The sequence below is a fragment of the Microcebus murinus genome, chromosome 18 (genome assembly GCF_040939455.1).
Source record: "Microcebus murinus isolate Inina chromosome 18, M.murinus_Inina_mat1.0, whole genome shotgun sequence".
NCBI classification, from domain to species: Eukaryota; Metazoa; Chordata; class Mammalia; order Primates; family Cheirogaleidae; genus Microcebus; species Microcebus murinus.
In genome coordinates this window covers 41,842,188-41,865,128 of record NC_134121.1, presented here as the reverse complement: position 1 = coordinate 41,865,128, position 22,941 = coordinate 41,842,188, and the positions used below count along the sequence as shown (strand labels likewise).

Here is a 22,941-nt window from a genome sequence, read left to right as displayed (position 1 = left end):
ATATTACTTTCCTCATTCAAGCTTTCTGGAGATTCCTAGCCACTCGCTCCAGGAAAAGAGGAGTTGAGTGTAAGGTGAGCAGTAAGGGATGGCACAGAACCACCCCCAGACATAGGCTGGTGCCCATCTGTTTTCCAAAATATATTTGCAAATGGAGAAAGTGGGTGTGGAGAAGGGACATCATTGCCCCAGGAACCCCTCCCACTCCACACAATACCCACTCTCCCCTGGGTGTTTATTTCATCTTTAAAAAAACAACAACAAAGTAAAAACAAAACAAAAAAGCACTTTGTACAAAGACAGGATCTGGATGCTATTGCTGCTCTCTTCCTCCTGGGGGCAGCAGTAGGTGTCAGGGACAGTCTCTGAAGGGGTTGCTCTTGTTCTTAGATGTTCCCCTGGGACCTCTTCCCCTTGTAGGCAAGCTTCCCCAAATCCTTAAATACTGAGGAGCCAGAAGTAGAGCACCAGGCTGGACTGCTACCTCCAGTGATGCGACTATGGCTGTGGCATCCATTGGACCCTGGAGTCCACAGAGCTTCACAGTCAACCAGGGCTCCCCAATGCTGCCATCTTCCACCATGCTGGGCTCCTGTCAGCCACTGGGAAACTCGAGCAGGAAGCAAGTTCCTTAGGACAGGTTCCTGGCATGGCAGGCTCCCCTGGATATGGCTGGAGGGCCCTCCCCCACCACGTAGTGATGGGCTAAAAGTCAGGCCTTCCCCACTCCCTCAAGGCACAGCAGGGCCCCAGGGGACTTGGCCTTCTCGTTCACACTGGCACGTCCAGGCCCAGGTACTCAGGGTTCTCTGCTGTAGGAGTCCCTTCAAAGGTGCCAGGTGGAGATCCCCGCTCTGGTGGGTCCTGGTCCCAGTAATAGAGGTTGTCAAAGGCTGGGCTGAAGGCAGGAGGAGCATGGGGCTGAGGGGCAGCCCCTCCCCGGGGTGCCAAGTACTCAGGGTTCTCCACGGCACCCCCAAAGGCAAAAACGTCTTTGACAACCCCATTTTTCCCTGGAGAGAGAGTCTTGGGCCTTTCCATAGTGGCACCAGCAGGTCGGGCAGGAGGCATGGGGCCTTCTAAGGGCAGGGGCTGCAGTCGAACATCTGGCTGATTCACATATTCTGAAAGGGCAAGAGACAGGGACTTGTTAGGGAAAAGAACCCAGGTGTCTGCTGCCCCTACAGTGGACCCTGGGCTAAGGATCCCCAATTTCCCCACCTCCCAGTCTCTTAGCTTGGGCCCGGATTCCATACCAGGCTGGGGGCTGCAGGTCAAGGGGGCAACGTAGCCATCAGTCTCAGTGGGGAGGGGTACTGTGGGGTCCTCACTGTACCGCTGTAGAGGGCTGGGGTCATGTGGAGGGAGGCTTTGCAGCCCCTTGGCTGCCCCTATTCCGAGGTCACCATCAAACACATCGGAGCCAGCCCCTTCTGAGGGCGCCAGCGGAGACCTGGGGGGCTCCTCTTCGGAGGGCTCCAGCTCGAGCGTCAGCTCACCACCGCCACTCTAGGGACAAGAGAGAAAGTCATGGATCTGAGATGGGGACTCCATGGGAGGTGACAGAATCACAGGAGAAAAAGAGAGGTATGACACAGTCACCATGGAGAGAATGGGGTCACAGGTGTTGGAAAGCAGTAGGAATCCTCTTTAGGGACAATGGGGTCTCTGTGAGAGGTGATGGTTGGGGAATGTCAGAGAAAGGGGCCGTAGTTTATTGGGGTGGAGGGAGGTAAGCAAACACAGCCACCACAGTGTGACCGAGGGCACTGACCCTGGTGGACGAGCTGCGGTGCCTGTGGTGGGCTGTGCCCCCAGCGCCTGGGGCAGGGTCTGGGCAGAAGAAGCCCTGCTGGGGTACCAGATACTCCTCAGCATCCACCAGGTCCCCCATGTCATCATCCTCCAGCAGTGAGCGGTAGAAGGTGCTGTCCAAGGGGCTGGCCGGGCCCAAGTCCTCATTCTGGGGAGGAGGGAGACACAGGGTGGCAGCCCCTCCGCAGCCCAGTGTGCAGCCTTCCGGGGAAGGCTGGCAGAGGGCAAGAGGCTGGCACCCAGGGGCCATCTCCCTTTCCCACCCTGCGGGGGGAGGGAGGGTGCTCTCTTAGTCATAGGCAGGGATAGGGCACAAAGGCCCAGTACCTGGATGACCACAAAGCGCTGGGGATCCCTGGCCATGCGAGAGAATTCAGCCACCAACTCCCGGAACCTTGGCCGGCATTCAGAGTCAATCATCCAACCTGGGGCAGGAGGGAGCTCAGCATCTAGTCCTGGGTGCAGCCTGTGTGCTTGCTGCCACTCCGTCTCCCACTCCCTCTCCAGCCTGGTCTAGACAACCCCAAGAGATAGCCCAAAGCCCACAGGTGCTAGAGAAGCAGCACCAGACTCTGGGGGTCTTGAGCCAGAACCTTTGGGCATCTCTACTAGTTTCCCGTTTTAATTTTGCATATAAGTCTCTTTCTAACTGTTCCTCTAGAGAACCTCTGGACTTTACTGCAGAAGGGACAGGAGATGCTTTTGAGGCTCCTTTAAATACACCAGGGCCCTGGGTCCACATACATCCTGCTTTTGTTCCCCTCCCATGCCCCTTGTGGGCCCCTCCACTCAGCACCTCCCAGCACAGCTCAGCCACGCACATTTGACCATGATCATGTAGACATCGATGGTGCAGATTGGGGGCTGGGGCAGCCGTTCCCCCTTCTCCAGCAGGTCAGGGATCTCCCGGGCTGGGATCCCATCGTAAGGTTTGGCCCCAAAAGTCATCAGCTCCCACACAGTCACACCTAGGGCGGAGACAGAGACAGGGGTCAAGGGTGGGGGGGACCAGCAGGCCTTTAGTGTGCAAAGCCCGGAGACTCTTCCCAGGAGCCCAGCACCATGGCAGGGGGAGATGTGATGTCAAGAGACAGGACCTATCCAGTCTCTCCCCAGTCTCAGGGATGTACACAGACCCTGCAGGGTGGGGCACAGGCAGCCCCTTCCTTCTCTCCCACATGCTAAGGTGGCCCCATAATCCTCCCCATCCTAGCTCTCATCCTCCCCCAAGCATCTCCCCACCTTCCCCAGCACACACCATAACTCCACACGTCACTCTGGTGGGTGAACCGCCTGCGGAGAATGGACTCCAACGCCATCCACTTGATGGGCACCTGGGAGAGCAGAGGAGGAAGTCCTCTAGCTGGGTGTGGTGGGGAGGTGGCCATTCTCAGAGTTCTCCCAGGGGCCAGACCCCTCCACCCGCCCCAGTCTGCTCCCTCCTCTGACCTTCCCCCCGTCAGCGTGGTACTCTGTCTCATCAATGTCCAGCAGGCGAGCCAGCCCAAAGTCTGTAATCTTGACATGGTTGGGACTCTTGACCAGCACGTTCCGGGCAGCCAGGTCCCTGTGCACAAGCCGCACATCCTCCAGGTAGCTCATCCCCTGGAATGGCAGGCACTAGTGTGGACCTTCTGGGAGCCCCCCCCCCAGCCCTGTGAAGAGACAGGGACTTGCTCCCAAGGGAGCTGCAAGCCCAGGCCCCTACATGCATACCTTGGCAATCTGCACACACCAGTTCAGCAGGTCCTGGGAGCCCAGGCGCCCGCGGTGTTCCCGGACATGGTCTAGGAGGCAGCCATAGGGCATAAGCTGTGTCACCAGCTGCACCGTGGATGTCAGGCAGATGCCCAGGAGGCGGGAGACATACGGGGAGCCCACACCAGCCATCACGTATGCTTCCTGGGGGCGAGGGTTCACTGAGAAGCTACAGAGGACCAAAAACCCCCAACCACACACCCTGCCTAAGGGGCCACTGCAACTATTGCTAACCACAGAGGTTAAGTGCCAGGGCTTGGAGAATCATATCTCCCCAATCCACAGAAAAGAGAGCCCAGAGCCCCGACCTGCACCTGGGGGTCCCTCCTATACTGCTGGCAGGAGAGAGCGGAGGGGCTTACGTCCAAGATTTCTTTGTTGGCTTTGGGGGATGTGTTTTCTCTCAACACTTTGATGGCCACTGGGATTTTCACATTCTCCCCATCAGGGATCCAGATGCCCTGGGCAGAAAGACGAAGATGTGAGCGAGAAGCCAGATCCCACCTGCCTTCCAGGCCACTATCTGTGCTCTGAACATCCTTCCCTAGCCCCAGGCCTGCCCCTCTCCCCTTGTTCCCGCCTCTGCAACTGCCCTCTCCCAAACAACACTGTCCCCAGCCCTTGGCCCTCTCTTCAGAACTCCTGACCACAGCCCTCCAGGCACCGTCCCACCCTCTGGGACTGCCTGCCGCAGGAACTGGCCTGGACCCTGACCTTGTAGACTGTGCCGAATGCTCCGGATCCAAGCACCTTCACCTTCCTTAGCTCCGTCTCTTTCAGGATCCTCATCTGAGCCTGGTTGGGCATCGCTCCGCTTGGTGTCAGCGGCTCCACCAGCTGGGCGAGGGGGTGGAGGGTCAGTGCTGGGCGCTGGCCATGGGCCCCGAGCAGGCTGGGAGGCCTTCACACCGCCTCACCTCTGTTTCCTGCAACAGCCTCCGCATCGTGTACTTCCGGATTTTCTGCTGCCTTCGCTTGATGAGGATCCCACAGACTAGCCCCAAGACCACAGCCAGCAGAATGCCCACCACGGCAGGGATGATGTACGTCAGAGGGCTGGGGGCGGGAGTCACAGTCAGGGACTGCAGGCCAGTCTGGGGTGGAAGGGACGAGGGGGGCCCATGGACAGACACAAAGATCCCCGACATTGAGAAAGGGAAGCTGGAAGGGTGACCACAGCTCTGACCCTCTCTTTCTTACTCAAAAACCTGCCTTGGCTCCCCACTGCCTCCACAATAAAGTCCAAAGTTCTTGCAGGCATTCAAAGCCCTCTCCATCAGCATCTCCAAGTTCTCTCTGCTCTTGCCCCTGGCTCTAACTCAGGGCTCTAAAACTTCGTGGTGTAATAATATTGTTAATACAAAGAGCTTGTTAATACAAATGCTCTTACATTGGGGCTACATCTGTGACTTAACAATAAACCCATCGTTAAGTTGAAAATATCATAAATCGAAAATCCATTTAAGACGCCTAACCTACCTTAAACGTGCTCAGAACACTTACACTGCCCACAGCCTACCCTTGGACAGAATTATCTAACACAAAGCTTGGTTTATAATAAAGTGTTGCACATCTCATACAATGTATTGACTACTGCACTGAAGGTGAAAAACAGAACGGCTATCCAGGTACTTGAATGTGTGTTGCTTTTACACCACTATAAAGTTGAAAAATCATAAGTACAATCGTTGTAAATTGGGGACTGTCTGTGTGCACAATTCTGGAGCCCCACCCCCAGAGATTCTGACTGCTGCACAGGGTGGGGCCCAGGAATGTGCACCCAATGATTCTGATATTCTAGCCAAGTTTCTCACCCCCAAGTCAAGATTTTCCTGCACCAGGCTACTCAAGGGTGGGAAGGCACTGGGTGTCTTAGCCATGTGTCCCTGCGATACCCTACCCCAAGCATCCTGAGCAGCTCCTCTGTCCATTTATTGAAGCAAATTGGAAGGAGGATCCACAGTGGGTGGGAAGGGACATGTGTCATGTCAGGACACCCCTCCTCCCCACAGCAGTGACCGCCTGGGGTCCAGTGGAGAAGTGAAGGGCAAAAGTGGGTACATCCCGGGGAACAGGCTGACCTGGCTCGTTGCTCAGCGGGGCAGCCCTTGTCATCCAGGTCCGCGCAGCTGCAGGAGAGAGAGTCTCGTCAACAACTTGGGAACCACCCTCCTGGGTTCACTCCAGCCTCACAACAACCCCAGGAGGTGGGTGTGGCTGGGTTATTATCCCCATTTGACAAAGGCAGAAACTGGGCTCAAGGTCACCAGAGCTTTCTACCACCCCACAAATGATTCCTTCTCCAGTCTGGGAACCCACAGCCCCTGCTCTCCTCCTTCTCCCCGTGGTGGGTCGGAAGGGGTGGCCACCAGAAGCATCAATTCTGAAAGCCCAACTGTCCCCTCCCTATCCTAGTACAATTTCTCCAGAAGCAGTCTGGCAACACCTATTAAATAATACTTATGACCCAGCAGCTCCACCTCTCAACGCCAACACCTGCACACTAGGGGGCATGCAAAAGGACACTCACTTGGACATGGACCTAAACAGCCAAAAACTGTGCAAACAAAGGAAACAAGCACAATATCCCTCAAATAGAAACAGGGTTAAATTACATTCATGCTACAGATAGAGTAGTTTAAAAAAACAGGAGGTAGATCTATATGTACTCATAAGAAAGAATACATAAAGTAGGGGGTAAAAAAGCAAAATGCAGAACAATATGTAGAGTATGATCCCATGTACATTGAAAAATGCACACACACACACACACACACAAATCTGATTATACATAGTGGAACTATATGAAATGGCTGTTCCGTGGTTTGGGGTTTTTGGTAAGAGACAGGTTCTCACTCTATCTCCTAGGCTGGAGTGCAGTGGCACAATCATAGCCCACTGCAGCCTCAACCTCCTGGGTTCAAGCAATCCTCCCACCTCGGCCTCCCAAAGTGCTGGGATTACAGGCGTGAGCCACCACACTAGGCCTAAAATTGCTGTTTCTTGACCGTTTTTGACTTAGACTAACAGCAATCTTATATGACTCAGCCAAATATAAATGCAATCTGTATATGTGCGTATGGAGAGAAAAGCGTGGAAGGACAAACACACCAAAGCCAATGCAGTGGGTCTGCCTGGCAAGGGAAGAGAGTGGGTGGGTAGGGGAGGGCAGTGAAAGGACATGTTTGCTTTGAACATTTATATTTTTATATTGCTGAAAATGTTTATCACAAGATCATACTCATGTGTTTCCTGTGTAAAGACAACCAAATGAAAAAAATTAAAAATTTTAATCACTATGTTGGTAGATCTATAGCACTGTAGATCTACAGTGATTTTTAATCACTATGTTGGTAGATCACTATGTTGGAACATGGAAAAACACTGCAGGAGTCTGTTAAGTGATTAAAAGCAATTTGCAGGCCGGGCGCAGTAGCTCACACCTGTAATCCTAGGCGGGAGGATCGCTCAAGGTCAGGAGTTCGAAACCAGCCTAAACAAGAGCGAGACCCCAGCCCGGCACGGTGGCTCACGCCAGTAATGCTAGCACTCTAGGAGGCCGAGGCGGGCAGATTGCTCGAGGTCAGCAGTTTGAAACCAGCCTGAGCAGGAGCGAGACCCCGTCTCTACTATAAATAGAAAGAAATTAATTGGCCAACTAATATATAGAGGAAAAAATTAGCAGGGCATGGTGGCGCATGCCTGTAGTCCCAGCTACTCGGGAGGCTGAGGCAGGAGGATCACCTGAGCCCAGGAGTTTGAGGTTGCTGTGAGCTAGGCTAACGCCACGGCACTCACTCTAGCCTGGGCAACAAAGTGAGACTCTATCTCAAAATAAATAAATAAACAAATAAAATTTAAAAAAGAGCGAGACCCCATCTCTACTAAAAATAGAAAGAAATTAACTGGCCAACTAAAAGTCTATAGAAAAAATTAACTGAGCATGGTGACACACATGCCTGTAGTCCTAGATACTCGGGTTTAGGCCAGGTGTGGTAGCTCATCTACAGCAACTTCAAACTCCTGGGCTCAAGCGATCCTCCTGTCTCAGCCTCCCAAGTAGCTGGGACTACAGGTGAGTACCACCACATCCAGCTAATTTTTTCAGGCTGGTCTTGAACTCCTGACCTCGAACAATCCTCCCACCTTGGCCTCCAAGAGTGCTAGGATTACAAGTGTGAGCCACCATGCCCAGACTCTATTACATGTTTTAATTTAAAATTTTTAACAACATGTTATTTTTGTGATCAGAAAAAAGATATGAAAAAGGTAGCATTGTTCCCCTTTTACAATAAGAGCTTTCCTGTAAGGAAAACCCTCCTTTCCGCAGAAAAGGCCCCCAGACTCACGAGTGGGTGCAGTTGATGGGGCACGGCTGACATGTGCCCTCCTCATCTGGAAACTTCCAGATGGGCATGTAGGAGAGGTCTGGTTTCACACCGCTGGGGCAGCGAGCCACACAGAAGGGAGAGTCCTTGTAGTGGGCACAGGCCACACACTGGTCAGCCTCCTGGGTGGGGAGAAAAGGTTTGTGGGGGGCTGGCACTATGACCCTTCCCATAGCTATGCAGCAGCTGTTTTCACCCTGCTCCTGGCATAAACACCCTGCTCTTCTCCCAGGCTCTGTGGACCCTCCCTCCGGGGTCCTCCTTCAAGCCTGGCCCTTGGCGGGGGGCTTCAGAGGCAGAACTAGAAGCACCCGGAGAGGGAAACGAATTATCTAAGGTGTAACAGCGAGTAACAACAATAACCATTTTGCAGAGAGCCTTTTCAGTGCTTAGGCACTATGCCAAGCCCAGTCTAATTTCATTCTCGCCACACCCCAGCAGGGTAGGTACTAGTTTCATATTCATTTTAGGAATGAGAAAACCAAGGTTGGCAGCAGAGCCTAGATTTGAATCCAGGTAGTCTAACACCTGAGCCAGCAGGTCTAACCACCTTCGCACAGCCATAGCCAAGAATTCAAGCCTCTTGGGACCTTTCCCAGTCTGAAGGGCCCCAGGGATCCCCCAGCTCCCCTCTCCTTCCACCACCCTCCTCTAGCACACCCTGCAGTTTCTCCCCATCCTGCCAGGTCCCCGGCAATGTCCCCTCCTTCCTGCCACCCAGCTCTGAGCCCACCAGCACCTCACCGATCCAAAGCAGGTCACTGAGCCATTCTGGGGCTGACACTCAGGGTGGCACGGCAGACAGTGCCGGCCATTCACATACTCCCTGGGAAATCTGAGAAAAGGAACAATTTTGAGGGCGTCTGGGAAGAGCTGCTGTGCACCCCTCCAGCCGCCCCGCTCCTCTGCCCCACATACCCTTGCAGTACTCGGCATTCCTCCACGCACTCCTGGCCCCGAAGGAACTGGCTGCAGTTGACGCACTGGGTGGGCCCCGGACCCCAGCAGTGCCCGTGGGCACACAGCGGGTAGCAGGCCAGGTCCTTGCCCACTGCAGTGAGGAGGAAGAGACCAGAGGGGACTCTTAGGGGAGGCCCCAGGTCCAAGTGAACCAGGGGAAGGGGCTGTGGGTGTGGCTCTGGGCTGGAAGGGTGGGGACAGGTGCTGGCCAGTGCAGGGACACGAAGAGTTCTGAGATTCCAGAAACAGAGAGGGAAAGGGAACAATGCCAAGGGCAGTGTGGTAGGACCCAGCTAGAAGCCATGCCAAGAGGCCAAACCAGGCAGAGCAGAGTCAAGATCAGTACACAAGGACAGGCAGTCTGTACAAGTCCAAGAGAGCTGCTGCCAGGCCCCCTGGGCACTCCCGTGTGCTGGCGTGTGCAGCACCATGCTCCCTGTCTTACCACACTCGTTCTCTGGCCGGTTGGCAGTGTGCAGCAGGGCCTGGTGTGGGTTTCGGAAGAGCTGGTCCCAGGGCACCGTGTGTACGAAGCAGAGGCGGGCGTTGCGGTGGACGAGGGCCAGGCCGCTGCCCAGTTCCCGCAGCGAGCGCAGCCCCAGCCAGCTGATGCCCAGTCCTTGCAGGGTCAGCGAGTAGGCGCCACTATGGGAGGAGGGGTGCTCAGCTGCCAGGTGGGCCACTGACCCCTGGCCCCTTCCCTGTCAGCAAGGGTTGCCCTCACCTTCTCCTGTCCCCAGCACATTCTGCAAGCTGTCATGGAAAGGTTACTGCTGTGTCCCTGGGGAACAGGAATACTCCCCTATGCCCAAAGCTTCTCACAGGGACTCTTTCCTGGGACTCCTCCCCATCAGGCCCCCCTCCCCCATACTCACTCGTGCAGAACTCGTCCCCGGATTACTTGAAGGTTCTGGAAGACACTGAGGTCAGGCAGGCTGTCTGGCCACGCTGAGATGTACAGGTAACCTGCAGGCAGAGGGTGAGATTAGGGGTGTGGGCACAGGACGAGGACCCCCAGCCCCTGAGGAGCGGGATGCAGAGAGACACAGCCCACCTGTGATCTCCTCCAGGGTCTCAAACACTCGGAGCTGCTCTGGCTGGAGGGGGGCGGTGTTGGAGGCTGGGTCCCTAGAATTGTCAGGAGAAGAGTCAGTAGGGCCAGGAAAGGAGAGTGGGCATCACCCCCAGAGCTGGGCCTGCCTCCCACTCCCCACCCCACCCTTAATGCCGTCACTTAAGCCCTTTGCTGATCGAGCCCGGCTGTTCCCATCCTGAGAACTTCAAAGCCCAGGCCTTATTTGGCAGGATCTATCAAAACAGTATTTATACCCTTTGATCTAGAAATCTTACTTCTAGGAATGTGGCCTAGAGAGACACTGGCCTCTGTTCAGAGGCAAGCACGAGGCAGTACTGTTAGTAAGAGCGAAAACTGAAAATGACCTAAGCGTCCATCAGGAAATAGGTGAGCTGTTCAAACCCTGATCTCTCCAGACCACAGAGTAAAAACTGACATTTAGGAGCACTTAGTATCTGCCAGGCACTGTTCTAAGAGCACTGTAAATACTAACTCATTCAAGTTTTATAACCCCTTATGAGGTTAGGACTATTCTTGCCCCCAGTGACTAATGAGGAAACTGAGGCACAGCAAGAAAGTCACGTGCCTAGTAAGTGGTGGAGCCAGGTTTCAAACCTGGGCAGTCTGGCTTTTAAGTCTGGGCTCTTAGCTGCCTCAATTTGCTGCCACCTGCTCCACAGCTGTTGAAAGAAGGCAGCTCGACTGGCTCCCCAAAGCAAGGGGCAGACAGCACTCACAATACATAAACCAACCTCCCCAGCAAAACCGTTACAACTGTGTCTCTCCGTGTGTGTGTCTACACATATATAAATGTTCTCCATGAACACACACAAACTTAACAATGGTACCCTCTGGAAAGGAGGTAAAGAGGTATAGAGGTAAAGAGGTATAGAGGTAAAGGAAGTATGAAAGGGAATTTTTTTCTTTTTTTAATGCATTTTTTAAATTGAAGTATAATTTACATACAACAAAATGCAGACTCTCGGTGTACAGTTTGATGAATTTTGACAGATGCATTCACTCCTGTATCTCCCGCCCCAATCAATACTCAGAACATTTTCATCACCCAAGAAATTTCCCTTGTGTCCTTCCCTTTGCAGGGAAGGCTGCCCATCCCAGGGCAGCACTATTCTCTGATCTCTGTCACCACGGAGTAGTTTTGTCTGTCCAGAGCTTCACATAAAGGGAATCACACAGTATGGAATCTTGTGCCTGGCTTCTTTAGCTCAACATAATGTCTTTGAGATTCATTCATATTGTGTGTATCAGTAGTTCATTTCTTTTTGTTGCTGAGTAGAATTTCATTGCATGGCTATACCAACACTTGTTTATGCATTCACCTCCATACAAGTCCATGTTCACAGATAACATCATTTACAAAAATAATACTCCCCACCCCCCGCCCATGTCCCTGCTGCCTCTGCTCTCCCACCACCCACCTTTGCATTCCTGGCCTCCCACCTCTGCCTCCATCATCCCCCAGAGATGCTGCCACATCTCGGTCCTCAGGACTCTGGGTCTGTCCTGACACTGCCTCAGGCCCCTGTGCACACCCTTACCCTTCGAAGCTCTCCGGCAGAAATGCCAGGCTCCCAAAGATCTTCTTGCAGCCAGCAAACTCCTGGATGTTGGCACTGGTGACAGCCCTCGCCTCCCGAAGGTGCTCCATGCCCAGACCATAGCACACTGCGGGAGTGGGGGGCAGGTGGTGAGGGGCCATCTCAGCCTTCCTAGTGGGACTGAGCAGCAGCCACATGGGCACCGGGGTCCTGTCAGCAGTCCCTGCCTGGGGCCACAGGCCTCCTCCCCACAGAGGCAGGAAATATGGGGAAACTTTGGGACTAGGCAGGGCCAGGGGCAGAGATAGTGGCAGAAAAGAACAGGGTCCCAGGAGGGTGTGAGGACAGGGTGGGCTGGACTAGGCTGGGTGTGCAGAGGGACAGGAACTGCAGCTGGCCCAGGGGCAGTGAGTGGGCACCTCGGGCACAGGGCTTGCTGCACTTCTCACACCGCTGTGATCCATCCTCAGCTGTCACCTCTTGGTTGTGCAGGGGGCAGACCAGGGTGCAGGATCCCACATCCGTAGACAGGTAGTTGTCTGTGGAGATCAGGAATGTGTATCCATGTGCCCCAGCCCTTCATGTGCCACCATGAGCAGTGTCACCATGCCCAGGTACAATAAGAATAATATCAACCAACTCTTAAAAGCCCTTACTATAGGCCGGGCGAGGTGGCTCACGCCTGTAATCCTAGCACTCTGGGAGGCCGAGGCGGGTGGATTGCTCAAGGTCAGGAGTTCAAAACCAACCTGAGCAAGAGCGAGACCCCGTCTCTACTATAAATAGAAAGAAATTAATTGGCCAACTAATATATATAGAAAAAATTAGCCGGGCATGGTGGCACATGCCTGTAGTCCCAGCTACTCGTGAGGCTGAGGCAGCAGGATTGCTTGAGCCCAGGAGTTTGAGGTTGCTGTGAGCTAGGCTGACGCCACGGCACTCACTCTAGCCTGGGCAACAAAGCAAGACTCTGTCTCAAAATAAATAAATAAATAAATAAATAAATAAATAAAAGCCCTTACTACATGTGTGAGCACTTGACATTCCCATACTCCTTACAACAACCATATGTGATCAGCACTGCTAGATTCCTATTTTGTAAAAAGGGAAACCAAAGTGCAAGAGTTATGTAAATTATTCAAGGTCATTGTGCTAGTGAGTAGAGGAGCCAGGATTTGAACCCAAACAATCTGGCTCTACACTTTGTCCTCTCATCCACTGCAAGGAGGTACAGCCAGGACCTGAAGGTCCCCATCCTGTTCCCATGGGAGGAAAGGGGCATCCCAGGTCTGAGCCCAGTCCTAAAATGCCCATCAGTGAACAGGGGAGCTGTTAAATAACACCCTGATCTACCCAGACCATAGAATAAAAGCCAGCATTCAGAAGCACTCAGCATACACTGAGCACTGTTCTAAAAGCTTTACAAATGTTAACTCATTCAAATTCTATATGAGGTTAGGACTATTCTTGCCTCCATTTTACAAATGAGGAAACTGAGGCACAGCAAGGAGAAGGCCACAAAACTACTAAGTGGTGAGCCAGGTTTCAAACCCGGGTGGTCTGGCTCTGAAGTCTGGGCTCTTAGCTTTCTTTCTCAGCTGCCACCTGCTCCATGGCCTTTGACAGAGCTCGACACGAACTGTCATGACACGTTCTCCAAAGCAAGGAACAGAAAGTACTTACAACGTGCTATTATTTACATAAATCAATCTCCCCGGCACTCACAGGGACAGGCAGTCACACAGCTGGCACCGAATGTGTAACGGCCCTCGGGGTTGGGCATGGACTCAAAGGTGTCTGTGTTGTAGGTGACCAGGGCTGGGCAGTGCAGCTCACAGATGCCGCTATGGTTGAAGTGGAGGCAGGCCTGGGGGAGACAGGAAGTTAATTGTCACTGCCCTGTTCTTCCCTGGGGTGCCAGGGGCAATCGGGCAGTACCAGGCAGGGCACCTGCCCCTTGCCCCCCCAGGGGTGGGGCCCAGCGAGTGCAGGGCAGAGGCACGTACCAGGCAATCCGAGTGCTTGGGGCCCGTGCAGCCAGCAGCACACTGCTCGTGGCAGCAGTCCGTGGGCTGTGGGCCCTTGCAGCGGGCGCAGCCACTGGCACAAACGGTGCGTGTCACTGTTGGGCAAAGAGCAGGATGAGGGCTGAGCAGCAGCTGGCACCAGATCCTCCCCAGCACCACTTTCTGGGGAGACCTCCTGCCCCAGGGAAGACGTCCCCCCCCAGCCTGTTATCCGGCCCTTCCCATGTCACCTGTGTCCCACCCTAAGCCAGCCCCCCAGACTCGGGGCCTCCCTGAGACTTACAGCTCTGACAGTCCTCGGAACTTTCTCCCCAGCAGTGGGGGGCTTTACAAGCTGGAGAACAGGGGTGGCCTGCGGAGAACCAGAGAGCCAGTGAGAGAAGACAGGTCGACAAGGGAGAGAGACACGGACAGCAACAGGGGCCATGAGGCAGAAAGCACAGTGATGGAGGGACCCAGACAGGAAAACAGGCCTCTGAAACCACAGGCACAATCTAGAAGCGGAGGGAGACGGGACAGAGAACCACAGAGACAAAGAGATGCAGAGAGCTGGCAGGGGGGACTGAGAGAGAGGCGATGGGTGTTGTCAGAGGCTGGGGCGGTAGGGCTGGGGGCTGTGAGTCAGGACTGGGGGTGGGGGGCGGGCTGACCGGGAGAAGGGGCTGTAGGCAGGGAGGAGTGTGGCTTACAGGGCCGAGAGTGGTTGGTGTCTATCAGTGTGCGAGCCAGCTGGTTATTCTTGTGGAAGATGTCCTTCCACAAAATCGTGTCCTGATGGCAGAGCTGGGGGTTCCGCAGGATCAAGACCCCTCCTTTCAGGATCTCTGTGGGGTGGGCAATGATGAGGGAAGCCCTTCCCCATCTACCACCGCTGTCCTCCCTTAGGTTTCTCCTGCCTTCTAAGGGGGAGCCGGCCTTTTCAACAGGCCCCAGGTACCCCAGGAGGAGAGAAAGTATCTCCTGCATCTTCTAGCACTGCCCCCCAACACATACACATGAACACAGTGAGACCCCAGGAGGAGTGAGCTGTCCATGTCAGGGTCTGGATGTCCCTGTGGACATGAGCTCTCACCTCCCTCTCACCCCTACCCTGTGCACACTGCTTGGTGGGTAAAAGAGAGACTGTGGCATCTGAAACCCAGCCCCACCACTAACTAGCTGTGTGATCTTTGTCACTTATCCTTGGCAAGCCTCAGTTTTGTCATCTGTAAAATGAGAATATCGCCAATGCTTGACTTGCAGGAATGTAGCATGACTGAGATGGGGTCGTGCATGCAAAGCACCTGGCACCCAGAGTTTGGGACACCATGAGCTCCAGGGTTGTTCGCTGCACAGTTGCTCTCAGCCAAGTGGGGGCAAAAACCCGGACTGCATTCCAGTGATTATATTATGTGTGCTGATGCAGGCTGCAACTTCCTAGGGAGAATGAAAATCTTTTCCTAATCTTCTCAGGATGTCTTCCCCGGCTCTACCTGTGTCCACCCAGAGGGGACACCATTTCTAATTCACACAAAGCCTCCCCGTGGCTAGCAGTGGCCCTGATCAGCTCTAAATAACCAAGAGAAGGTTGCAATGATGGTCAGGGTCACCTGTGAGGCTTCGAAACCGCAGCTCCCGCAGCCCTTCTGGGGAGGCTCCTGTGGCGGGAGTGGCATTGTCTCCATTGTCTAGCACGGCCAGGGCATAGCTGTCCTCAAAGAGCTGGGTGCCTCGCACAATCCGCAGCCTCTGCAGTGGGACCTGCCTCACTCGGTTGTGAGCGATGAGCACGTAGCCCTGCACCTCCTGGATGTCCTGGGAGGGGACAGACCACAGTGGGGTTGAGGCAGGCCAGGACCCTGGAACACTGCCACCCCAAGGCCTCCTTAGGGATCCCCAATGCCTGGGGATCTTGGGCAAAGCCCCCAGCCACAAAGCAGACCTGGTCTCTCATACATGAAATGGAGATCAAGGCCGCTCCCCACCTCATCACCAGATTCCTGTGTGATCAAGAGAGATAATGGTGGGGGAGCACTTTGTGGACTGGGAGTTAGTGTCCCTCCCTGTCTGCATCTCAGTTACTTCATCTGCAAAAGGAAAGGCCTGGATGAGATGACGTCTGCAGTTTAGCAGCCCAAGCAATGCACACATGGCCCCACTCCAGCACCCAGGACACACCCCAGCCAGCTGGCTTCCACTCTTCCTGCAAATAACCATTTCATAGAAATTTCTCTTAATCTTCACAATGGGTCTCCCAGGATGCCTATTGTTTCCAAGATACAGATAGGGAAACTGAGACTCCGTGAAGCTGAGGGTCTAGACCACATTCTCATGACTCATCAGAGGCAGAACTAGACCTACAATCCACATCTCCCACTGTCGGTGGGACAGGGTTAGTAGCTGGGGCAGTTGGACGGGGGAAGTGATTGTACTGGCAAGAGAGTGCAAAATGTAGCAGAAACACAGATGCATCTCATCCAGAGATGTCCATGGCTGGCCACATTACAGAGAGGGAGTCAATTGATTTTACAGTAGATCAGATGGGGGTTAGATATTAGAAAGTACTTTCTGGCTCAGGAACGACAACAAAAGAGAAAATACAGGGAAGGGTACCTTCTTCTCCCACCCACCCATAAGGTGGGCTCAGCCCAGCTGAAGGCAGGGCCTAGCTGAGTTGCCCACGGGCCTTACCTGTAGAAAGGAGAGGCTGGCATTGGCGGGCAGGTAGGTGAGTTCCAGGTTACCCTGCACCACCTGACAGCCCTGGTAGAGGTGGCGGAGCATGTCCAGGTGGGTCTCAGGACTGGCTGGGAGCCGCAGCTTCATGTCTGTGCCGGTGCACACTGCCAGGAGGGAGCAGGTGGGTCAGAGAACACTGCCCAGTGACCTTCTCTGACCTGGTCCCCCATCCACACTCACTCCCCAGAGTCATGCTGCCTCAGACAGGGAGAAAGCATGACTGAAGGACCCCTCCTGCCACATCCCGTGCAGCTGCAGAGTTAGCAGCACAAGAAAGCTCGTGTGTTTGGGAAGAAGAAGGAAATCAGAGGCCCCCTGCGGCTGGGCCCGCTCTGGGTATCCACAGGGGCCCCCAGTGAAACAGCCCCATGGAGTCTGCCCACCAATACAGGGTGCTGGCTGGCAAAGAAAGCCTCTTTGTCCCACAGGCACAAGTCAGGGCCAAGGGGTAAAAATCCCCCAAGAGAGGCGATGATGAATCATGAATCCTCTGGATACCCCCTGCCCCTCTTCCCAAGCAAACAAACTTGGGGCATTCTCCCTAGGCCATTCCAACACGCCCACTTGTCAACCTCCTGGCAAGGGATACCACCCTGTAATGCCACCCACAACGTAAAGTCATAGCTGGGGCACGGATGCCACGAGGGGCTTGGTCACCATAGAGACCTCTGGAACTCCCCAGGTAGAGAAGAGGAGCATCAGGCCCCAGCTGTGGGCATCGGGACCCAGGCGGCGGAGCCTGGGCCAGGGAGATGCGTGCCCAAGAATTCCTGCGCTGCCACCCTCACCCTCGCCACCTCCTCGGGGCAAGGCTCCAGAACCAGCTGGCAGAGTCTGTGCCACGAAACTCCTGCCACAAAGGCACTACGTCAGCCTGTGTAACCGCCCCACGCCGGCCATCGCTCAAGGGGCATCAAGAGGAACTGCCAAGCGTGGCCCACCTGCACCCCAGCCTGGTGTCCTTGTGACCTGAAGTACCCACCACACCAGGGACACTAGAGGGGTAAACGACCCCCAGGGGCGCTCCAAGTAGCTAGCAGCATGTCTGCCAGCAAGGGGGAGATTAAAGTGCCCAGTGGAACTCGTTTTTCTGCTCTGGTGAGAAGATGAATCACCTAGCGTGTCTTGCTCAGGAGGTTGGGCTGGAGGGTGGGGGTGTGGAGGGCACCCTCGATCCACAGGCCCACAGGTGCCTGAGCTGCCCGGAATTCCTGTTGTTGGTCACTGCTCCACCTCCCGCAGACTACACGCAGTTCAGGGAAAGCACAGGGGCCGGCTCTGGGGTCTGACACCAGAGGCCCTGCTCTCCCGGAAACTTGGAACCTAAGGTCAATCTCTAGGGGGGATGAGACACGCCCCTGCCTCCAGAGAGCTGGGGAAAGGCGGGTAAGGCAAGCCCCCAGGTCCCACCAGCCTGGGCCAATGGCCTCAAACTGGTAGCCTCCCAGTAACATCCACAGTGGTCTCAATTCCCGCCCTCTGGGAAGCCAGGGAAGGAAGCAAAGAGGAAGGCGAGAGCCTAGAAATAGAACTCCAGGGTCCAAGTCCCCGATGGAGAAGAGGGAGACTGCTGCCTCCCCACTCCAGGCCTCACCCACTCGCACCCTCTCCTCTTCCTCAGCCCCTCCCCCCACAGACTCCCAAGAGGAACAGGAGCAGGGGGTGGCAGACCAGGCCCAAAATAACGCCTGCTGCCAGGACCTCCCCCGGCCTCAGGGCTTCAGCTGCCTCATAGGCACAGCTGTCTCCAGGCCCAGACCCCAGGCCCTGGCCAAGCCCAGTGTCCCCGCAGGGCTGGGGCAGGGGCTGACTCCACCCCCTGCAGGTCCTCTCCAAGGGACACCAACTGTGCAGCCAGGCAATAGGAAAACAACAACAATGGGACCCAAGTGCAGCCACCTAAACTGGGTGCAGCACCTGCTGTGCTCCCTGCAGGCACTCTGGGTGGATCCTCATAACTGTCCTCTAGGGACTGGCACTGCAACCCCCATTTATCAAAGAAGAAAACTGAGGTTGGCAGGGGTTAGATGCTCCTAAGGTCATAAAGCGTGTGAGCAGTACAGGTAGAATTTGAACTCAGGGCTGTCTGACTTTAGACTCCACATTCCTCCCACTAGGCCTAACTGCACACACACACAAACACCCCATGCCCCACGCCAACATAAACACACCCTCACTCTCCTGATGCCACTGACAGACATTACACGGGCTCTAGGCAGGGCAAGGTGGCTGGGCTGGGCAGGACGGTCAGAAGGGTGGCAGTCCCACCCCACTAGAGAGTTTGTTTACCAGATTTGTGGCCAATTTGAGTCTGATTAAGATTCTTAAAGCGTTTGTGCGCGGACAGGTGGAGAACTGGTGCCCTGAGCCCTGCTCCTGGGGAGTTGCAGGCCTGCTGGCTCATCTCCCCGCCACCTGGAAGGGACACCAGGGTCTTCTTGATGCCTCCTCCCATCCTCTATCTCCTCACCAGTCTCCCACAACCAGTCCTCACCTCAGTCCTGCATCTACCCTGGCCCCACTGATTTTCTTGGGGGTAGAAAGTCCTAATTCCACACCAGGGTGTTCTTTGTCTCCAGGGCCCTGGCCCTCAGGAGCCCCAACCTCCAACTTTCCAGGGCAAAGAGTGTGTGGCAGGACCAGCCCAGAGCCAGGGCAGGGCCCAGAGGGAGCACTGGGAAGTGTTTGCTGAATGAGTGAATAAATGAAATCCAGCCAAGAGTCTCCAAACCAAAAGGGACCAGTTGAGGTCATGGTATCCCTCCCTCTGCTCAGAGATGGTCACAGTCCTACATGTCCCTCCTGCTGGATTTAGTGGTCAGAGTTTGGCCCTTGCCCCCTAGAGGTTCTCTCAAATGAGTTCTCTTCTCCCCAATGGCCTGCAACCACAGCTGCTTCTCTTCCTCGAAGCAGAAAAGCCAACACTTCCACTGGTTCCCGTGAACATTACCAGTAAAAGCACCTGCAGCCCCTCAGCTCACCCCTCCAGACCCAGGGGGCCAGAGCCCATTCTGGTGATGCCAGGACCTGCCCACCACACACACCTGGCGTATCAGACTAGGGCGCGGGCTCAGAGTCTTCAGACCAGAACACTAGCTCAGCTACTCACTGCGCGACCTTGAGCAAGTCCCTAGACCTCCAGGGCAGAAGCTAAGCCAGATTCCTCTCTATGCACAGCGGTGCCTGTGACTTAAGAGAGCACTTGAATGTTTACTGACCCAAACTTGATTGCAACAACTCTTACTCCCTTCGAGAAGGTATATGAGAGTTAAATGAGATAATGAATCTTGAAGCAGTCTGTAAACATGACGAGGCTTTGTAAACAGAACTGGGACAACACAAACTTTAGCTATAATAATTCTCCCACTCCTTAAAAGAGCACACATCGCTTGTCCCTACCTCAGCTCTCTTCCCAGGGGTGGGGAGGATAGGCAGCCTAACAAAAGATGAAGGTATCACTCCAGAGAAGCTTCCTATAGGAGGAAGTCAGGGAGGGGGATCTCTTTCCAGACCATTCCATCACCCAGGGCCAGGCACAGCTACCCTAGACCCTACCCCAACCTCCCAGCCCCAGCCCCACACTGGCCTCTCAGGCTTCCACTCCAGCTGTCTCCCTTGCTCACAGCCCTGCGTGCCACTGTGGCCTCTTCCCCCTCCTGCCCTCAGCCCCCTGCCATGCTGGGAAGGCCCAAGAGGAAGGCAGACATGGGCTGCACAGGAAGGGCAAGGACTCCACAGCCAGGAGGGGACCTCAGAGCCCCCCAGCTCAGCCCCACATTCTATAGACCACATACATGGATGGGAAGGTCATTCACCTCTAGTTCCATCTAGCCTCCTGCTGGCCCCTAAGGCTTTGCTCAAAGCACTCCAGTTGAAAGGAATAAGACTTTGACCACCTCTTAATGCCACCCCATGAGGGTCCAAAAATGCCCTGGGCATTATGGGATAGCTGGGAAGCCTTGGATAAGTTGCTTCATTTCTCCGAATTTCAGTTTTCTCATCTGTGTGTACCCATTTCACAGGATTCTTGCAGAGATGAAATGAAACAATCTAAGGAATAAAAGCCTAGCATTTAGGAAGCACAATATACCTTTCTTAAAAGTGAAGGCAAGAGAGGTTTGTGAAGCAGGAATATGGGTAATCTCAAACTAAGAGAGAATAAAAAGTGTTTTGTATTGACTTTGGAATGCAATGTATTTACTTTTTACATTTGATCCTATCTTTTTAATTGTTTTTTCTTGAATATTAAAATGAGTACTTTCCCTAAGTATAGTAAAAAGAGAGTAGGCTGTTGGGAGAATCATATTGGAATTAAAATATGAGTGAGCTCTGCAAAATTAAAATGATGTGTTTGCCACAATTTGCAAAGCCTCGACCTCTAAGAAAAGGTTTCAGCAAAACCCTGACCCCCTGGGCCTTCTCCCAGCTCTCCCCTTCTCCCACATTCCTGGCCCAGCCCTCAGCCCTGGGATATAATTTGGGTGCTAGAGGCAGCTGGCTGGTGCACTGCCTTTTCAACCATCTCCTGCGTCACACACACAGCAGTGCAGGTGGAGGGGTGAAGACTTGAGCAGGCCCTAGTCCCGAGAACCCACCCTTCAGATCCCAGCTCTGCAGCAACTGCCACTCCCTGCCTGTTTGACTCCAAGGCCACGAAGCAGAGGGCAGCCACTCTACCCTATAGCCCAGCCTGGCCTCACCCTACTCATCAGAAGGTCAGAGGTGAAGATGCCTGCCTGGGAAACAGGGAGGGGAGGGATAGGCTCAGGGAAAAGAGCCTTCTCCCCAGAAGCAGGCATGGGGCCACCTCCCGCTGTTTACAGCAGATCTGGCCCAGCACCTTGAAGGAGTTCCTGGAGAGGACAGAGTTCAGCCTGTGTCCCCAGGTCAGCAGGGAGACTGCTGTTTGGCAACACAAAGCCCAGACACACACACGGACCACACAACTCAGGAACACCCTAGCATAGTCACGCTGCATCACACACACACACACACACACACACACACACTCTGATGTCCCTGGGATAACACAGCAATGCACTGACAGAGGGCCCCACAGGCAACACACAGACAAGGCGACACCCACCCCCTGCCCAGACTCCCTGACCTATGGAGACCACCCACTACTCCCAGAACACTCCCATTTTGTCTTCCCCACGGCCCAGTGATTCAGGGAGCAGTGCCCCCCATCATTCCAAGTCGATTAACACAGTGATTTGGGGGGTCCAATCTGGGGCCCACCACTTACTGACTGCTACTCAAATTTCGTTAAGTCCAGGTTTTCACCTGGAAAATGGGAATGCTAGTAGAACTTCTATTGTAGGATTTTTCTAGGATTCAAGGAAAATGCACGCAAAACAGAGCCCCCCCATACATAGTACCTGGCAGATTATACCTGGCACAGAATATATGTTAGCTTTTTATCACTATTGCAAATAGGTGGACAGATGGGTCAAAATACACACTGCCCCCACGTCAGCCTGCCCCACACACTGCACGAAGGAAAAGGCAGAACAACCCAGCCCTCTGCATACTCCCATCTGGCCTTATTTCTTTAGCCTCCCTTCCCCTCCAACTGCCCGGGGATCCCTCGCTTGGAACGGAGGCTCCCTCTTTACACCCCAGGAAACCCACCACTATGCTCCATAGTCCACGCGCTCCAAAAGTCACAAAGCACACAGCCCCTAAGCTGGCCGGACAGAAATCTGTTCAAAACAAACCTCTCCCCCTGCCCCCAACCCAGACCCCAGCATGAGGCAACTCCGCAGCTCGCCGGCCACCCTTTTCTCCCCGGCTCTCGCAGGACAGGTTGCTCTCCCCACCTCCCCCCTCCACACCCGGCCGGGCCGAAGCTGGAGCGGCCAAACCCAATCGGCCGGAGGGGGGCGGGAGGGGGCGGGGGAGGGGCAGGGCAGAGGGGACCCCCGAGGAATCCAGCCCAGTCCGGTCCGGAGGCGGAGGCTGCCAACTGGAAAAGCTTTGAGAACGCTTGAGGGGCTCAAGAAAGGGGAAAAACACGCGCGCGCTCACTACGCAATACACCCGTTGGGGGAAAACTTTCTGAACAATTCCAGAGAACTTTTTTGACAAGTTCCCGCAGCTCTCCCGGAGTCTAAAAAGCGCCAGTCTCTGGAATGGGCCACCTCGAGCCGATTCAGTGTAACTGCCCCCCTGCGCCTCCCTCTTTGGCCCCCTCCCGCCTGAGGGCCCTGCTGCCCGGAGCACCTCGACTGTCCGAAACTTCGAGGTGGGAGAGCTCATCCCGGCCCCTCTGTCCCCGCCGGCCCGGGGGACCCAGGCGCCCGGGTCCCGCCGCTGCTCCATCCCCTCCCCACACCAGACCCACCTTGGGTGCCCGCGGCTGCGGGGGGCAAGAGGGCGAGGACGAGCCCCCAGCGGCACCAGGCCGCCAGCTCCATGGTGCTCACTGCGGCTCCGGCCCCATGGCTCCGGCTGGACCCGGCTGCGAGGGTGCGGGCGCGGGGCGCCGGGAAGGGCCCCCAGGGAAGGGGCGCGCGGCTGCCGGGGGGCTTTCCTGGTCTCTGCGGTCCCGAGGGAGGGGAATCTCAGCTCCACAGCTTCATTCTTATACTTCCTCACGCAGCCCTCCTCCTCCACCTCCTCCTCCTCCTGTGATTGGG

General features: G+C 54.9%; 1 protein-coding gene across 1 annotated transcript; it reads right to left on the bottom strand.

The window, feature by feature from the left end:
- Positions 1 to 128: 128 nt before the first annotated feature.
- On the bottom strand, positions 129 to 22,941 carry ERBB2 (erb-b2 receptor tyrosine kinase 2). Its single transcript, XM_012765896.3, has 27 exons — positions 22,647 to 22,941; positions 16,253 to 16,404; positions 15,172 to 15,376; positions 14,272 to 14,406; positions 13,866 to 13,934; positions 13,562 to 13,677; positions 13,281 to 13,422; positions 11,975 to 12,094; positions 11,556 to 11,682; positions 9,976 to 10,049; positions 9,797 to 9,887; positions 9,367 to 9,566; positions 8,880 to 9,012; positions 8,706 to 8,796; positions 7,923 to 8,083; positions 5,655 to 5,702; positions 4,491 to 4,629; positions 4,288 to 4,410; positions 3,936 to 4,034; positions 3,532 to 3,717; positions 3,265 to 3,420; positions 3,074 to 3,149; positions 2,637 to 2,783; positions 2,143 to 2,240; positions 1,775 to 1,963; positions 1,257 to 1,509; positions 129 to 1,124 (listed from the first exon to the last, which is right to left on the bottom strand). Exons 1-27 carry the CDS (start codon positions 22,717 to 22,719, stop codon positions 772 to 774), a joined length of 3,756 nt encoding a protein of 1,251 aa, XP_012621350.2. The 5' UTR covers positions 22,720 to 22,941; the 3' UTR covers positions 129 to 771.

What these genes read in the sequence shown, in the direction of transcription:
- ERBB2 (XM_012765896.3), bottom strand. Translation starts at nt 22,719, where the DNA reads ATGGAGCTGGCGGCCTGGTGCCGCTGGGGGCTCGTCCTCGCCCTCTTG. An exon ending in CCGGCCAGAGAACGAGTGTG is followed by an intron (nt 9,013 to 9,366) that starts GTAAGACAGGGA and finishes TCCTCACTGCAG; the next exon opens with TGGGCAAGGACCTGGCCTGC. An exon ending in GAATGCCGAGTACTGCAAGG is followed by an intron (nt 8,797 to 8,879) that starts GTATGTGGGGCA and finishes TCCTTTTCTCAG; the next exon opens with ATTTCCCAGGGAGTATGTGA.